At 41.7% G+C, this 17224-nt stretch overlaps 1 protein-coding gene and 1 pseudogene across 2 annotated transcripts in view; one reads left to right on the plus strand and one right to left on the minus strand.

The window, feature by feature from the left end:
- AGPAT5 (1-acylglycerol-3-phosphate O-acyltransferase 5) overlaps positions 1 to 17224 on the plus strand; it is a 62709-nt gene that overhangs the window by 27172 nt on the left and 18313 nt on the right. For both annotated transcript variants that reach the window (XM_060001442.2, XM_060001443.2), the window contains exon 5: positions 10026 to 10116. In XM_060001442.2, the coding sequence (XP_059857425.1) occupies positions 10026 to 10116 (91 nt within the window). The remainder of the gene's footprint in view (positions 1 to 10025; positions 10117 to 17224) is intronic.
- LOC132417712 (protein SEC13 homolog pseudogene) lies at positions 5435 to 6751 on the minus strand (annotated as a pseudogene).

Raw genomic sequence — 17224 nt, forward strand, 5'->3', positions numbered from 1 at the left:
GTTATTTTTGGCCACCAGAAAGATTGCGGCAGGCGATTGGATCCTTTGCTGGTAGTTGTCAGTATTGACCTTAAAGAGGAGTAACAACATTTGCTGTCTTCAGTCTATAAATAGAAAACAGAACTGCGCTTGTAACCTTAGCTTCAGGCACTTCAGAGCTCCTCCAACTCCGCTTCTTCAGTCACATGGAGTTTTAGAACAGCTGTTTTCTGTCGGTATAAATTTGGATTTCTTGTATCTGTTGAGTTATTTGAAAAGTCAGGAAAAGTATGAACATCTACAAATGAAGAATCATTGAGTGTAAATGTTACTTATAAAACCTTGCTCCGCCCAGAAGGAATCTCAATATTCTCTTTGAAGAATGCCGATTGCTGCCCTATAGCTTTTCCCCGGCGCTCTCCGAGGACAGAGCACCATGACTGCAGTGACCTCCTGAGCTTTATTCCCCAGTGCATGGCATGCTTTTCTGTCCTGGTGCTCAGGGGCTTAGCTCCCAGTTACCAGTTCTTTTCTTCTTTCTTCTTTCCTTCCCGCTCTCCTCCTCCCCGCCCAGTTGCCCCCTCTCTCCACCTTCCGCGTCTTCTCTTCTTGCTCATGGTGCCTTCTTTCCTTGTGTGCTTGGTGATCTTTGTCTGCTCCTGATTGTACCTGGAAAATTATTTGCAGAAATCAGCTCAAGCGTAAGATGAAACTGCCTTCCCCCAGAGAATGGTGGCATTTGTTTTAGCTGGGCCCCTCGACTCCCGTCCGGGCCCGCCCAGACCAAACGCTGAGCTTGAGGCTGACTGGACCACCCAGGTGACGCAACCAAGGTGGCAAGTGCACGTGAGGCCTGGATTGCCCGCTTTACTTTTGCACCAGGAGTGAAGCCCGTGGCGTTCCCTCCACTTCTGGTTCACTGTCACTGTTTCCAACAGGAGGTCTGTGGCCTTCGATTTCGGTTCCCCTCACCTTTTGAATCTCTTAGAACGAAAGTTCTTTTCTGGGCTTACTTCTGCCTTACTGTGTTTGCTTTAATCTTGGTCTTACCATCTTGTCAGCTCTTGGATACTTTTAAGATGATGTTATATCCAGCTTTTTAAGTTGTTTTCAGTAGGAAAGTCAGTTCAAATAACCTAATCTTGGGCCACCGGAGAACTTTTCTGTTTTTCAAGGGCAAGAGTCTAGTGTTTTGATGTTCATGCAGTGATGCTGAATGGCAGGCTCGTGAGGCAGTGCTGTGAGCCGCTGTCACTTCAGGTCACTACAGGTCTGAGGCCGGTTTCTTAGAGTCTGGATGAATCGTCTTTTTTTTTTTTTTTTTTTTGCGGTACGCGGGCCTCTCACTGTTGTGGCCTCTCCTGTTGCGGAGCACAGGCTCCGGACGCGCAGGCTCAGAGGCCATGGCTCACGGGCCCAGCCGCTCCGCGGTATGTGGGATCTTCCCGGACCGGGGCACGAACCCGTGTCCCCTGCATCGGCAGGCGGACTCTCAACCACTGCGCCACCAGGGAAGCCCTTCATTTTTTAATATTAAAGGCTATGAAACATACATAATCTCAGACTCTTCATTATGCTCTTCTGTTTCTGAAAGTTAATCACATAATTGACAGGGTGGAATATATTTATCAAGTCAACTTCCATATGGCTTAATTTTCCTCAAAGAAATCTATGGTTAATCATTAAATCAGCTCTTATTATTCACTACTAGTATTATTTGAGAGACTGCAGAATTTTGTTTCCAAAAATATGTCTGAATTATCAATTACTAAGAAATACATCTTCTCAATAAATATTGCTGAGACAATATTTTTATAAGGTACTTATCAGTTGGGGGTGCAAATGAAACATTTATGACAAAAATAACTACTTCATCTATAGAAGTCACTTAGTCAGCATTGGAGCCATGCAGTTTACAGCACAAATATGGAATCTTGTGCTTTGTTTCTTCCCAAATTTAACTCAAGTTCCTTTTCAAATGTGAGGCAACCTAGTGCATAAGAGTATTGGCTTTGATATCAGATTTGAGTTTAAATTCCAGATCTGCCATTTAAACTTTGTTACTTTGTACATCACTTAACTTCTCTAAGCTTTAGTTTCCTTATATGGTAAATTTGTTAATATTTACTTAATTTGGTAGATAAGATTAAATAACATGTTTGAAAATTATGCTTATTGTATTTTCCTATTGCTGCTGTAACAAAGTACCACAAACTTACCAGCTTAAAATAACACAAGTATTGGATATAACAGCAAAAGCACAGATAACAAAAACAAAGATAAACAAATGGGACTACATCAAATTAAAAAGTTTCTGCACAGCAAAGGAAATAATCAACAAAATGAAAAAGCAGCCTACAGAATGGGAGAGAATACTTGCAAACCACATATCCTATCCAATAAGGTGTTAATTTCCAAAATATTTGAGGAACTCATGCAACTCACTAGCAAAAAAACAAATAACTCAATTGAAAATGGGCAAGGGACTTGAAAAGACATTTCTCCAAAGAAGACATACAAATAGCCAACAGGTGCATGAAAGGTGCTCAGCATCGCTTATCATCAGGAAAATGCCAGTCACAACCACAGTGAGTTATCACCTCACACCTGTTAGGATGGCTGTTATCACAAAGTCAGAAGATGGAAGTGTTTGTAAAGATATAGAAAAGTTAGCCAATGTTGGTGGGAATATAAGAATTCCATAGTGGTACAGCCATTATGGAAAACAGAATGGAGGTACCTCAAAAGATTAAAAAAAGAACTACCGTATGATCGAGCAATCCCACTCCTGGGTATATATCCAAAAAAATAAAATTACTATCTTGAGGAGACATCTGCATTCCCATGTTCATTCACAGCAGCCAAGATATGGAAACAACCTAAGTGTGCGTTGACAGATGAATAGATAAAGAAAATGTGGTGTACAGAGACACACACACACACAAAATGGAATTTTTTCAGCCTTAAAAAAGAAGGAAATCCTGTTCTTTGCAACAACATGGATGAACCTCAAGGGCATTATGCTAAGTGAAATACGCTTGACACAGAAAGACAAACACTGCATGGTCTCACTTATATGTGGAATCTAAAAAGGCTGAATTCATAGAACCAGAGGGTAGAGTGGTAGTTCCCAGGGCTGGGAGTTGGGGGAAATGGGGAGATTCAGTTACAAGATGAATAAATTCTGGAGATGTAGTGTACAGTATGGTGACTATACTTAATACTAACATATTGCGTTCTTGAAATTTGCTGAAAGAGTAGATTTTAAGTGTTCTACCATAAAAAGAATACGGTAACTATGTGCTGTACACGTATAGTAAGGCATCGCATTGTACACCTTAAATATATACAGTTTTTATTTGTCAATCATACCTCAATAAAGCCAGAAAACAAAATAATACTAATTTATTATCTAAATCATTCTGGAGGCCAGCAGTTCAAAATGGGTCTCACTGGACTAAAGTCAAGGTGGCAGTGCACTGAGGTCCTTAGGGAGATTCCGAGGGAGAATCCATTCTCTTGCCTTTTCCAGTTTCTGGAGGTTTACTGCCCTCCTAGCTCACGACTTCTTTCTGTCTGCAAGGCCAGCAGTGGCCGGTCTGTCTCCTTCGTGCTGGCCGTGTCTGTGGTTCTGACTCTTCTGCCTCCCTCTTTCCTGTCCTTGTGATCACGTGATCGCATTGCCCCCACCCCCCCACCTGGCATTCTACGATCAGCCCTTACCCTGAGGTCCAGTGGCTGGTAGTCTTAAATCCCCCTTTGCCGTAACCTGCCCTATTCACAGGTTCCGAGCATTAGGAGCTGGACGTTTGGGGGAGGGGCCGTTATTCTGCCTGCCACGCCCGTGTGCATCTGTGTGATTTTATCACTTTTCTGATCATACGTAGGGCACTTGCATAATTAAATAATATACTCTTTGAGGAAAGAGATACTTTGTATCTTCCACATTTTTGTATTCTTTCCTCTGTAAATGTGCAATGGAATTTTTAATGGGTTGAATGTTTCTGATTATAAATGTAGAAAACTTTGTAAAGAAGTTATACTGTGCTAGATTGGTTTAATTTGGGAGACAGAAGGCAGAGAGGAACCATCTTATTTATATTCTGTGCATCTCAGTATGAAATAGCTTTTTATTTAAAGAGAAAGCAAGTAATTAAAAGATGTCTAGCTAATCAAAACTTATTACGTTCTGAGATATTATTTCTGTATAAATGCGCCTGCTTTGGAACTCTTCAGTAAACTAGTAGAATTTTTAAAAACCAGCGGGAGAGGAAACAATATGTTTGAAGAGCTGCCACACAGGGCTTGATATTCTCACATATTTCCTTTAATCCTCACAGCAACCCTGAGTCTTCATTTGGGAGTGAGAAACTGAGGTTCACTTAAAAAGTAAATTAACTTTTCCTAAGCATGGAGAAAAGGCTGTTTTTAGTAGAAAATCATCAGTTCAATAGTTGGTTACAATTTGAATATATTTTAAACTCTTAAATAGCTCTTTTCTTTTCGAGTAGACTGTTAATGTGAAATATAGCCTGCTAATTTTCCGGTAGGGGCCAAAGTGCGTGTGTTTAAAGTGGTATGTCACATCTTGAATATAGATTTTTCTTATGTGGAAGGTCATCACTAAAGAAAAACAGACTCTGGTTCCTTCCAAATGAAAATTTAGCAGAATAAAAGAGTTATATGAACAGTAGCAAAAATCTTTTGCATAATTTGATTGGTTTGTGACAGTTTGTCAGTTTTTTCCTGTCCTCCTCATTGCTTCCCTGTCCTTGAGCAGGGATTTCACTTATATTTTCCTTAATTGAGAAGCAGGTCCAGAAATGTCAGTCCCTGTGGCCATTCTTCTCTTGCCCTAGTGCGCTACTTTTAGTCCCTCCACTTCCTCTGCTGTCACCTTCTCTATTTCCAGGGGAACTAAAGAAGGGAGCAGCCTTTTGGTCAGCAATTTGAAAGCCGTAGCAAGGAAGTTATCAGATGAGAACACCTCTGTTGTCCTGGGCTCTCATTCCTGAGAGAAGCAGAACTGCTTTGTCTCATGGCCTTTGGAGGGAGTTATTGAGAAGGCAACACACCAAGCTGGTGGCAGGGAAGGCAGGTCCCCTCGGTCAGGGTGATTAGCTACTCATGTCACGTTGTTCTTCTTCCCACCAGATGCACCATCGCAGATTTCTAAAGCAGATCTGTTTTCACTGTAACAGCAAATGGCAACGTTATTTTGCACCAGGCACCATACTGAGTAGACTATATGACTTACCACCTTTTTTTTTTTTTTTTCTTAAGAAGCGATATGAGTTTAATTACTCTGGAAACAGTCACCCCCCAAATGATGCCTGAACCTGAAAGGTACATAAAAATGACCAAAAATATCTTAAAATAATAGAGCTGAAGGTTAATTGTCGTTTTTCCCTCAGAGCAAGTGTGTGTTCAGCTGGACAGTAAATTACAAACCATGTCAAACCATGTTAAGGCAGATGATAAATCTGGTTGCATTTGTTATGACTCCCGGGCAAGTGACCTTGTGGGAGCAGGGCGTTCTTCCTCCCAGCTGTGTGGTCAGTCGGCCCAGGACGGGGCAGCCCTGGAGGCAGCAGGTGGAGACCAGGCCCTGCCTGTCTGGCCACTGCTCGTCCTGCTGACCCTCTGTGACTGAAGTGGACACAGCGCCCTGGCCCTTGTTGACATCACTGATGCACACCCACTGCCCGTCGACCGACTCCTTCCACAGGGTCACCTTGAGGTGGCCTTGTCTCCCCTTGAGGCAGCCAGGATGTTGGCTGTGATGGGCTGGCTCCCGTGCCATACAACATCACTGAACTTGTGCAGCAGTTTGGGGGACCACGCACTGCCCTCGAGGCACCATCACAGGCCCAGATGAACACTGGACCATCCTGGGAGCAGCTGGCAATGGTGCTGGTGGGCAGGCCGATGGAGGGGGCCCAGGCCACATCTCAAACCCAGTCAGTGTGCGCTTCCAACTTCTGCCCTTCCTTCCACTGCCGCCCTCCTCCTCCGTCCACGGTTTGATGAGGTTGTCACAGCCAGCTAATGCAAACTTCTTGATGTAGTTGGGCTTCTGCCCAGATGGCTGGTCTGTGAGGCTTCCAGGTCTGACAGCAGGGGCCCAGCAGACGGCATTGCAGCCAATAGTGTGAGCATTGTTGGTCTTCTTCACTTCCCACCGACCCAACCTGGTGTAAGTCAGCAGAGAAATGGCCCCATCCGAGCTCCCACAGGCTAGGATCGGGCCGTAGTCATGGGGGGCCCAGCACACAGAGTTTACTGAGGAGTCGTGTCCCGTGAGCTCATGCGTCTTCTCCCAGGTGCCATTTTCCTCTTTCCGGTCGTAGGAGCAGGATGCCAGGACATTGCCATGCATGGGGTGGGCCCAGGCCACTCGCCACACAGGACCCTCATGACGCCTGAGGTCGGCGACGAGGATCTTTCCTCCGCTGAGCACGTCGAAGGTCTTGACGGGCCTGTCGTCAGATGAGTAGGTTGCCCGGCGGGTGCCGCGGTGGTCCGCCTGGGCATCTCGCTGCAGAGGGAGGGCTGCTCCGGAAGCCTGCGGAAATCACGCCCTCATGGGGCGTGTCCGCAGTGGTAATGACTGACGCCACGGTCACGGCAGCTCCAGGCCTTGGACATGGCAGGTCCCGGCGGCGCGTCGACTTACCACCTTCTGTCGTTGTAACATCCCAGTGAGGCGTAGGTGCCACTGTTGCTTCATTTTATAGATGAGGAAACTTAGGTGCAGAGAGGAGGAGGTCATCCAGGGCCACAGGGCCTGTGAGGGGAGAGTCGGGATTGAAGTCAGTTATTCATACTGCTCTGTGCTTTCTCTAGTGACAGTCTTTGTAAATACAATTTCCCATAGAAGACCACCTACTCTGTGGCGTAATGGCCATAAAATAGCTTTATTTATTGTTTAGCCAGTGACCTTAATAATTTAATAATAATTCATTGTGTGACTGTCATATTTTACTTTTTTAATGTAACTTTTATTCTGTGTAATGATTAGTTTCTTTTAAAGTTTGGAACCCATTCGCTGACTTGTGGAAGATAGTAATGGGCTTTGGCCTGTTTGTTTATTGAGATGTAATTCACATACTGTGAAATTCACCATCCTAAAGCATGTCATTCAGTGGTTTTCCACGTATTGGCCAAGTTGTGCAGCCGTCACCACTATGTAATTCCAGAACATCTTCATCACCCCAAGGAGCCTGTGCCTCTTAGCAGTCGCTCCCTGCTTGCTCCTCTTCCCATCCTGCGCCTAGAAAATCTGTACAACTTGTGTGGTCTAATTTTGCTTCATGCCGTTCTTCCACTTCCACATTGAGTTACATTGGCTTTTTCTTAGTCCTGCAGCGCCCCAGCTCTTCCCCAGCTGAGAGTCTGCACACAGTGCGTCTTCCATCCGGTGGCTCCCTCGCTCTCTTTTACTGAAGCACTGTTGGTGAGGTGTGATTGACGTGCAGTAGGCTGCAGACGGTTACTGTGCAGAATTTGATGAGTTTTGGTGTCTGTATACAGACCATTGCCACAGTCGAGATACTGCCCATATCCACAAGCTCCAAAGGCGTCCTTGTGCCTCTGTGCCTGCTCCGTCTCAAGGCAGTCGCTGAGCTGCTTTCTGTCACTATGGATTAGTTTGTACTTTTTAGAACTTTATATAAATGGAATCATACAGTTTGTACTCTTTGTTTGGGAGTGAGTTTGGCTTCTTCCACTTAGCATAATCATTTTGAGATTCCTCCAGTCATTGTATGTATCAATAGCTTGTTTCTTTTTACCGCTGCTGAGCAGCCTTGAATAGAACTGGTGAGGGTGGGCGTCCTTGCCTTGTTCCTTGTCTGCTGGGGAAAACACCTGTTCTTTTATCATTCTTTAGGCCTTAGACCCATCATCCATTCTAGTTTCCCTCGTGTCATTTTTTTTCATATCACCTTGTTCTTTTTCTTCGTAGTCACATAGTGTGTAATTATATATTTGTATTTGTTTAGTGTACTTTTTTCTCACTTGTCTCCAAAGACCATATTGTTCTGTTTCTCTGTATATAGCACCTGGCACATAATAGGTGTACAAGAAATATTTCTTGAATGAACCCTGCATGAATAGTTCTTTCTTACTTTCTTGCTAACCGTCAGTGTTTTGTTGTGTTTTTTTTTTTGCGGTACGCGGACCTCTCACTGCTGTGGCCTGTCCTGCTGCGGAGCACAGGCTCCAGACGCGCAGGCTCAGCGGCCATGGCTCACGGGCCCAGCCGCTCCACGGCATGTGGGATCTTCCCGGACCGGGGCACGAACCCGTGTCCCCTGCATCAGCAGGCGGACTCTCAACCACTGCGCCACCAGGGAAGCCCCCGTCAGTGTTTTTTAAGTAAAACATCTGAGAGACAGAAAATAATACCACATGAGTTATTAACCATTCCAATCATGAATTGTTTTATTTATCAATGATTGAGTGAAAAGCTAATAACCTTCACTAATTGCTTTCATGGCTTTGAATACAAACTTCACTAATTTAAAATGTTTTCTCATGAGAATGAATTTGTGGTTTGGGGAACTAATTTTAGTATTTTTCTTCTGGCTCCTGGAACATCATAAGGAATTCTTAACTAAAAAAATTTTTTTACCCAGTTTTCTACATTTTTTGACCACTCTGAGAAGATAACCAAACACAACCTATTAATTTCTAAGTTAGGCAAAGATAGTAGCTTCTAAAAATTATATATGCAGATGGATAAAAAGCTTCTGCATTTGCATGGAAGTTGAAAACACAAAATTGCAGAGCCACCATTATACCAGCTTTTCAGGTTAAACTTTGGAAGAGAATGATCATATGTTTATCTAATGAAAAAATTCAGATTTTCACATAGGTTCATTTATATCTATGTGAAAATCATAGATCATTCAGATAAAAGAATATTTCTGTGCTGGACATCTAGGTAGATGGTCTTACCTGGGATCTGGTAAGGATGGATAAAATGAGCATACTTTTCTCTCATGAGCTCCTTAAGTTTAGACTAATTGATTACTTAGTAAACATCCAGCTTGATTTATAACTCATTTATAATTGCATTGTTTTAATTTATGAGGCCACTTGTAAATTGAGTCATTTAAATGCATTAAGGGAGTCTTATAAAATAAGAATACTGTGTGAATCTTTTGAAATATGAACATCTATTACCTTTTATATTGTGGAAATTTATATAGTTATGTATATAACTATATATCTCATCCCTCAAATGAGATGTACTTAGGGACCCTGATGTCTAAAATTTACACGTTTTCTTTTTATTTATTTATTCATTTTATTTATTTATTTTGGCTGCTCTGGGTCTTCGTTGTCACGTGTGGGCTTTTCTCTAGTTGCGGCGAGCAGGGGCTACTCTTCGTTGCGGTGTGCAAGCTTCTCATCGCGGTGGCTTCTCTTGTTGCAGAGCACGGGCTCTAGGCGCATGGGCTTCAGCAGTTGTGGCGCATGGGCTCAGTAGTTGTTGCTCGTGGGCTCTAGAGCGCAGGCTCAGTAGTTGTGGCGCACGGGCTTAGTTGCTCCGCAGCATGTGGGATCTTCCTGGACCAGGGCTTGAACCCATGTCCCACGCATTGGCAGGCGGATTCTTAACCACTGCGCCACCAGGGAAGCCCTAAAATGTACACCTTTTCAAAAGTCATTTTGCAGAATCTTAGGGGGAAGAAAACCTCTTTCGTTGATGAATTGAGGCTTTGTATGAGTCATTTATGGCCAGTTTTTAAATTAGTGAATATCTGCATGTAATTAGAAATGTTGGATTCTTAATGACTGACCTACAAATGAATGTAGGACTGTATTTCACATATAGTCTATGTTAATATTAAGACTTAATTGAATTTGTGCATTTTGGTTGTTCTGCTTGAAATGAAGGTCATAGGTAATTGAATATACTTTTTTTTTCCCCACCATGGGAAATACTCTTAGAATTAATAGGGTTAGCATTGATAAGTTAACAGCAACAATAAAAACACTCACATAAAACAAACCAAATTTTCTTTATGGCTTCACAGATGTATCTTGTGATTTTTCCAGAGGGAACAAGGTATAATCCAGAACTAACAAAGGTCATTTCAGCTAGTCAGACGTTTGCTGCTCAAGAAGGTAAGTAAAACATTACCTGTATTTGAAAATAAAAATTTTAAAGATAATGACATTTTAAATTTTTGTTCCTAGAGAAGATATTTATGTTTTACGACAGATGAAATGAACGAATGTTTTTATTCCTTGAATGAATGTCTGTATTATTTCTTAGGAAATGAAGTTTCTTCTCATTAATTCATATGTATGTTATTCCATATGTCTGAGAGATTAAATTCAAGTGCTTCCTACAGTACGTATTTTGGTGCCGTGGATTTAGGCAAAATCTATCTGGGCACGTGATTATTTAGATGGAACCTTTTTCTGCAGTCTGGGTTCTGTGTGATGGACAGAGTTTCTATTTTGTAGGTTGACAGACCTAGATTGGAATCCAGATTCTGACATTTATTAGCAGTGTGGCTGCAAGCTGCCTGATGTGACTGAGCATGAGTTTGCTCGTCTCTTAAAAAAGATCTGTGGATTCTGCATCCATGGATTCAATCAACCACAGATGGAAAATATCTGAAATACATTTTTTTCAGGAAGTTCCAAAAAGAAAAACTTGAAATTGCCATACTGGCAACTATTTACAAAGCATTTACGTTGCACTTACAACTATTTACGTAGCATTTGTGTTGTATCGGTTATTAGAAGAAATCCAGAGCTGATTTAAAGCATACAGGAGGATATGTGCAAATACTAGGCCATTTTATAGAAGGGGCTTGAGCATCTGTGGATTTTGGTGTCCAAGGGGTGGAGTTGGGATTGGGGCTAGTCTTAGAAGCAATCCCCTGTGGATACCAAGGGGTATGCCTAAGTCTGTAAGAATTAAAGTAGAAGATATGTGAAGTTCCTACTGGAGAATATTACACACAGTTAGTTCACAGTTCTTAAAAGCTATTAATGTCCCCAATAATGAGAATGTTCTTAACATCATATTTTAGAAAATTGGATAACTGATACACCAATAAGCTATACAATTTAACCAAATTGGCTGTGTTCTCAAAGGTGTCTCTAAAGATTGACCGTGGATTAGCACGTGGTCTGCCTACTTTGATCAGCAGCGCTACCTGAACAGATGCCCTGTTGCAGCGCTCTGCCAGGGCCTCTGAGGTTATGAGAGCCTGCTGCAAGGGTGGTACTGTTCTGTGTCTGCTCTGACCCATGTGGTAGTGATCATTCGAAATGTGGCTGGTGCATCAGAGGAAATGCATGTTTAATTCTAGCTGGTTTGAGTCAACTCATCATGATCTGAGACGGAATTCTCCCCCTAGACTTCCATCTGGCTAGTCTCCATTTTCCTCCTACCCTCTGGTGCTTCCCGCTTAGTCTCCTTTCTAGCCTCCTCTTCTGCTTCATTCTTTCCTGTTTCATGTTATTTCTGGTGTCTGACTTTGGTCTTTTTCATTTATTTCACTTTCTGTGTTTTTCATGGTGGCCTTCATCTAAAGTCCAGAGCTGTCGCCACCATTTATTTCACTGCAGATGACTCACAAAAAGCTTTCTCCCATCCGCACCTCTCTGCCTGACTCAAGACCTGTATTCACAGTGGCCCAGCGGAGAGCTTCACCTGATTGACTCAAAGGCATGTCCCAAACTTGGTGTGTCAGATACAGTATTTACCTTTCCACTCATACGCTCTGTCAGCTGGGCCTCTCTCTTCAAGGTTCCTTCCGCTTTTCTTTACAGAATATACACGTATCCCTCTTGAACTAGTATTTAGTCTTAGATGAACATTACCACTAGTTTTGGGCTGCATTCCCAAGCACATATTAATTCATATAACCTTAGGCAGGTTACTTTATTTTTTTTGGTCTATTTCCTTATTTGTAAATCAGGAATCATAATATCTCCTTCATAGGGCTTTTGTGAGATTCAGTGACATAATGTTTATAGAAAGCCTGGTATGTAATATATATTTACTAAGTCATTACTGCTAACTTAGAAAATGGAGGAGAGGTACCACCACAGGTAAATCTATTAATAATGGCAAAAATTGATAGCCGATCCTGAGGGATAAAACAGAAGGGCTAATAAAATTGGATGTAAGAACTCCAGTCATTACCATTTGGAGCTATTATGTAAAAGGCAAGCAAGGCTATGTCTTGTAACCACATTCCTTTAAGAAATATTTATTACAAAGCAGATATGAGTCATTATCCAATCGAGGATAGATAAGAACACACGTATATGATGTACAAAGAGATGAGATGTGAGAAGTACAGATAACACTCCGTGGGAGTTGAAGGAAAAGAGAACTAGTGACACACAGGGTGTCTGGACGACTGCCAAGAGGAGGTGACGTCGGAAATGTAGAATTAGGGCCGACACGTATGGGGAAGGGAGGGAATTCTAGATATAAGAAATAACAATAGCAAAGACATGGAGTTAAGAGCAAAGAGTTTGATGTCTTCAAGCAAAAGATGAGTGAAGGAGAGCTGTGTGAGTTCAGTGCATCAGGCTGGCGTGAGTATCAGTCACGGAAGGCGGCGAATTTTAGGCTTCGTGGTCTGGACGTCACTGCAGAGTTGAATGGAAGTCATTGAACAGTATTCTTTGTAATTAGTTCATTATGTTTTATTTAAGAAATCACAGTCTTAATTCCATTTTTCTAAAAGCATGTTCTATAACTGAGCCCACAAGATACTTTGGGGAAAAAAAGGGTTTCATGTCCAAACGGGTTTAGAAAATGTTGCATTTTATATCCTTTCCTTAGGGAGTTATAGTTCACGTTTGTGTATTAGTCTCAGAAAAGTACTGTTGTGAAAATGTCTTATTTTGTTTAAGGAACCGTTTTCTAGATTTGTATAAGAAAACAATGATCTAAAATGGTTACACAAAATTTGGGGTTTTCATGAAGTAAATTTTTATGGTTTCAGAAAATTGCAGCTCTCCTGAATTATTCCTTCTCTAATGATTCTAGGTTGCTGAGCCCTGACTTTAACAAAATATATATTTTACTCTTTGAAGCTTAAAATAGTTTATAGATGAATTAGTTTGAGACTCTTCATAAAAACTTGAGTTATGAAGGCTATAAACTATATAAATTTTCAGTTACACTTGTGTGTCACCTCTTATATCCACTTAAATTCTGTTTAGGAATTACAATTTTATGTTAGATGAGATGAAAGGGAAACAATAAACTTAATATTTGGGGATTTTTTTCCTGTTACTTTTCATGTGTCTTGTAAAATCTGATGCATTTTGTTGTCATTAAATAATCAACTACATCTTGGAACACGTGTTTTCAATGAGTTGAACAGAGAGCTGAACTCTGGAGAAGTTGACCTAGAGTGCTTTAAGTCCTCACAGACTGTGCTGATTTCATTTTTGATTTCTAACATGTAACACATTCTGCTAAGGTGGTACAACTAGCCATAATGTCTTCTAGGAGTTTATAATTTAATAGGAGAGAAAAACATGATTGTATTTGTTATCTATTGAGGTGTAACATATTATTCCGTACCTTAATGGCTTAAAATGACAAACATTTATTATCTCACGGTCTCTGTGGGTCAGATGTGTTTAGCTGGTGGCTTCGCGCTCAGGGTCGGTCTGAGGCTGCAGTCAAGGTGTCCGCCGGGGCCGTGGTCACATCCTGGCTTCCCTGGGGAGGAGCTGCCCCCGCGCTCATCACACGGCTGTCAACAGGCCTCGGGTCCTCTGTGGCTGTTGGCTGCAGAGTCCGTTTCTTGACACTTGAGCCTCTTCACAGAGCTCCTCACAACAGGACAGCTTGCTCCTCTAGAGCGATGGATCAGGGAGGGGCGGGGACAGGAAGAGGGAGAGGTAGTGACAGTGGGAGCATAGGGGAGGGTGAGCGAGACAAGCATGGTCTTCTCAGAACCTAACCTCAGAAGTGACACCGCGTCGCTTTTGCCATATTCTCTTCGTTAGAAACAGTTCACTGGGTCCAGCCCACACCCCAGGGGAGACTGTACAGGGGTGTGACTACAAAGAGGGCCGTGCTAGAGGCTGCCGACCTCAGTGGTGCTCAAGTAGGAGTTTTGCGTAAATAGTGACATCGCGCTAGACTGTGATGAGACACCGATGAGCAGAGTGCACTTGAGGTTAACTCAGTTCCAGGTGCGGGTTCGGTGAGGCTTCCTGGGAGAGGAAGCATCTGGGCGGCTGTAAAGAGCCTCGCTGGAAGAGGCGTTGGTCGTGGGGAGGCTGCCTTTCAGTAGGAAAGGGTGGCACGAGCCCAGGAGCGCTGAGAGCTCTCTGCTGTCTCAAAGCACAGTCAGTGTGTGGGGCGTAGGGCAGAGTGAGAGCCTGGGGGGTTCCCGCTACTGGCAAAAAGGCCTGAGCGGGGCTCCGCAGGGGCAGTTGAGGTCCTCACAGTAGTAACCAGATGTCCAGAAACTAGTACGCTGTTTTCAACACCTTCGCCTCTTACAACCCTTTTATAATGTGTGATGGACTAATTCATTAAATATATTAAGCAAGTCAGAATTAGCCCTGGACATTTTATTGTATCTTGTCATGGGCCAGATCACTAGTTGTTGTTGAGGTATAATAAGTTTGCATGATGGAATGAGTATAATCCCAGATTACTGTCTGTGTGGAGAATAACATAGAATTATTGTGTGTTTTGGCTTTGAAGGACTAATGATTTCTTTTGTACAATGTATATGTGTGTGTGTGTGTGTGTGTGTGTGTGTGTGTGTGTGTGTCCTACTATTTAAATATTGGTGTACTTTTTTCAGTTGGGTAAGACAAATGGTTATTTGCAAATAGATTTATTTACTGTGTTATGTTTACGCAGATTTGTCGTTTCAGTCCAGGTTTTAGGGCCTGTGTTAGTCACCTCGGGCTGCCGTAACAAGCCACCACAGGCTGAGTGGCTTAAACAGCAGGCATTTATTTTCTCCCAGTTCTGGAGGCTGGATGTCCAAGACCAAGGTACCAGCAGGGTTGGTTTCTCTTGAGGCCTCTCTTCCTGGCCTGTAGGCAGCCACCTTCTTGCTGTGTCCTCACATGACCTTTCCTCTGTGGGCTCGCTCACAGAGCGAGGTCTCAGGCATCCCTTCCTCTTTTTATAAGGACATCAGTCCTGTTGGACTAGAGCCCCACCTTTATGACCTCATTTAACCTGAATTACCTCCCTAAAGACCCTTTGGGGTTAGGGCTTCAAAATGAATTAGTGGGGCAGGGGTGGGGTGGGGACAGGGACAGACACTTCAGTCCATAACAGGGCCTTAAATTATTTTTCTATATGTAATTACATTTAATACTAATATTTCTTAATTTATCATTTTAAAAACAATGTATATAAATACATTATATAAATATTATTACCTTTTAAATTTAATAGCTTATATATAGCTACTAAAAGTTACTTATTTTTTAAAATGCACACTAATTTTGTAATGCTAAAACAAGTACTTTTTTTTTTTTTTTTTTTTTGCTGTATGCGGGCCTCTCACTGTTGTGGCCTCTCCCGTTGCGGAGCACAGGCTCCGGATGCGCAGGCTCAGCGGCCATGGCCATGGCCATGGCTCACGGGCCCAGCCGCTCCACGGCATGTGGGATCCTCCCGGACCAGGGCATAAACCCGTGTCCCCTGCATCGGCAGGCGGACTCTCAACCGCTGTGCCACCAGGGAAGCCCTAAAACAAGTACTTTTAAGTAATTCTTAAAATAGCATAATAATGATATATACTGTAGGTTTTTAAATTCTGTAACTGGGAAAACTTGCTATCTATTAGAAATATATTTTCTTGTAACTATAAAGGTAATTATTTCCCACCACACATAAAGGAAATTGATTTGTGAACAGTATAGGTAGAAAAAGTGTTTCCTGTTTTCTTTCCTCTTAGGTCACAACTCAATGACATTGCTTGAAAATAAAAACAAATGAACTTGTTTATCCAGCTGCTAAGCTAATTTTTCTTCAGGAAAATTGAAACTTAGTAGGACTTGTTAGTCTGTGATATGTTTTGCTTCAAAACATTATTAATTTTGCTCCTAAAGTACACCTTCATTTGAATCTGACTTGATAAACAAATAGAAAAACAAACCAAAATGAACCTTTTTAATTTAGATTTTTAAAATTTGATACTTGTTTACATGTTAAGTCATTATACCATATACCATTGACGGTGATGGCCGGTTTAAGAGGGAGGAGTGGTGGGTGTGGGTGTGTCTGTTTGTCTGTCTTATAAACCCTAAATATTTCAAGCCCCTGGATAACACTATTTCCTAGAAGTATATGTTGCTTCAAAAAAATATTAACCACAAAATATGTTCATTTATTATTAGAGTTGTTGTTTAAGGTACGTCTGTGTTAGAGCGTCATGAATTCTTAATATTGTCCACTTCAAAGGTTGTCAGATTAATGATCTCTAAATTCCATTCTCACTTGAAACTAAATGTTAGTCATTCCTTTAAAAAAGACTTACTCATATTTCCAAATAAATTAGTCAAGATTTTGTTTAACTACAACCAACCTCTCCAGGACAAACATTAAGATTTTGAGAAGTTTGAAATATCGGTAGAGTCTTGAAGAAACTACTAAGCAAGGTATATATTGAAGGCTGCTCAATTTTGGGAATTGAGCAATCCCTCAATCCCCTACATTTAGGGAAAAGAGAGTTGTTTTTTCAGAAATGCTAACGTAGAAGTTGTCATTTCAGAAAACTATGGTAAAACATTTAGTAAGGAAAGCTTCAACATAATATGTAAATATAATAGAATTATATGGTATAACAGTATTATAGAAATGTAAATAAAATAGTATAAAAGAGTACTATACAGTATAATAGTATTAAATAAATATAAAGAAAATAATATGGCAGGTAAAAATGATCTTTTTGTGTTTCTAAATTGTTTATTTTGTTAAGTAACCAATTAGATTATTTTAATTTAAATCCAACGGCCTATCACACAGTGACCTCTTCCTCTTCTGACGTCCCGAGGAAGTTCATTTTCGGCCCGTTGTTGAGCGTTATTGCTGTTTTGTGTCGTTGCGCGTCTGTTAATCTTTGCAGCGATTTGTAGAATGCTCTTGTTCCTAGAAAGGCCACAAAGTAAATCTCATGGATCTCAATTACTGTTGAGTCAGAGATCATAGATGGTTCGGGATATACAAACAGAAAAGAATTATATTGGAAAACCACACTCGAACCTT

This window comes from Delphinus delphis, chromosome 21, assembly GCF_949987515.2.
Source record: "Delphinus delphis chromosome 21, mDelDel1.2, whole genome shotgun sequence".
Taxonomy (NCBI): domain Eukaryota; kingdom Metazoa; phylum Chordata; class Mammalia; order Artiodactyla; family Delphinidae; genus Delphinus; species Delphinus delphis.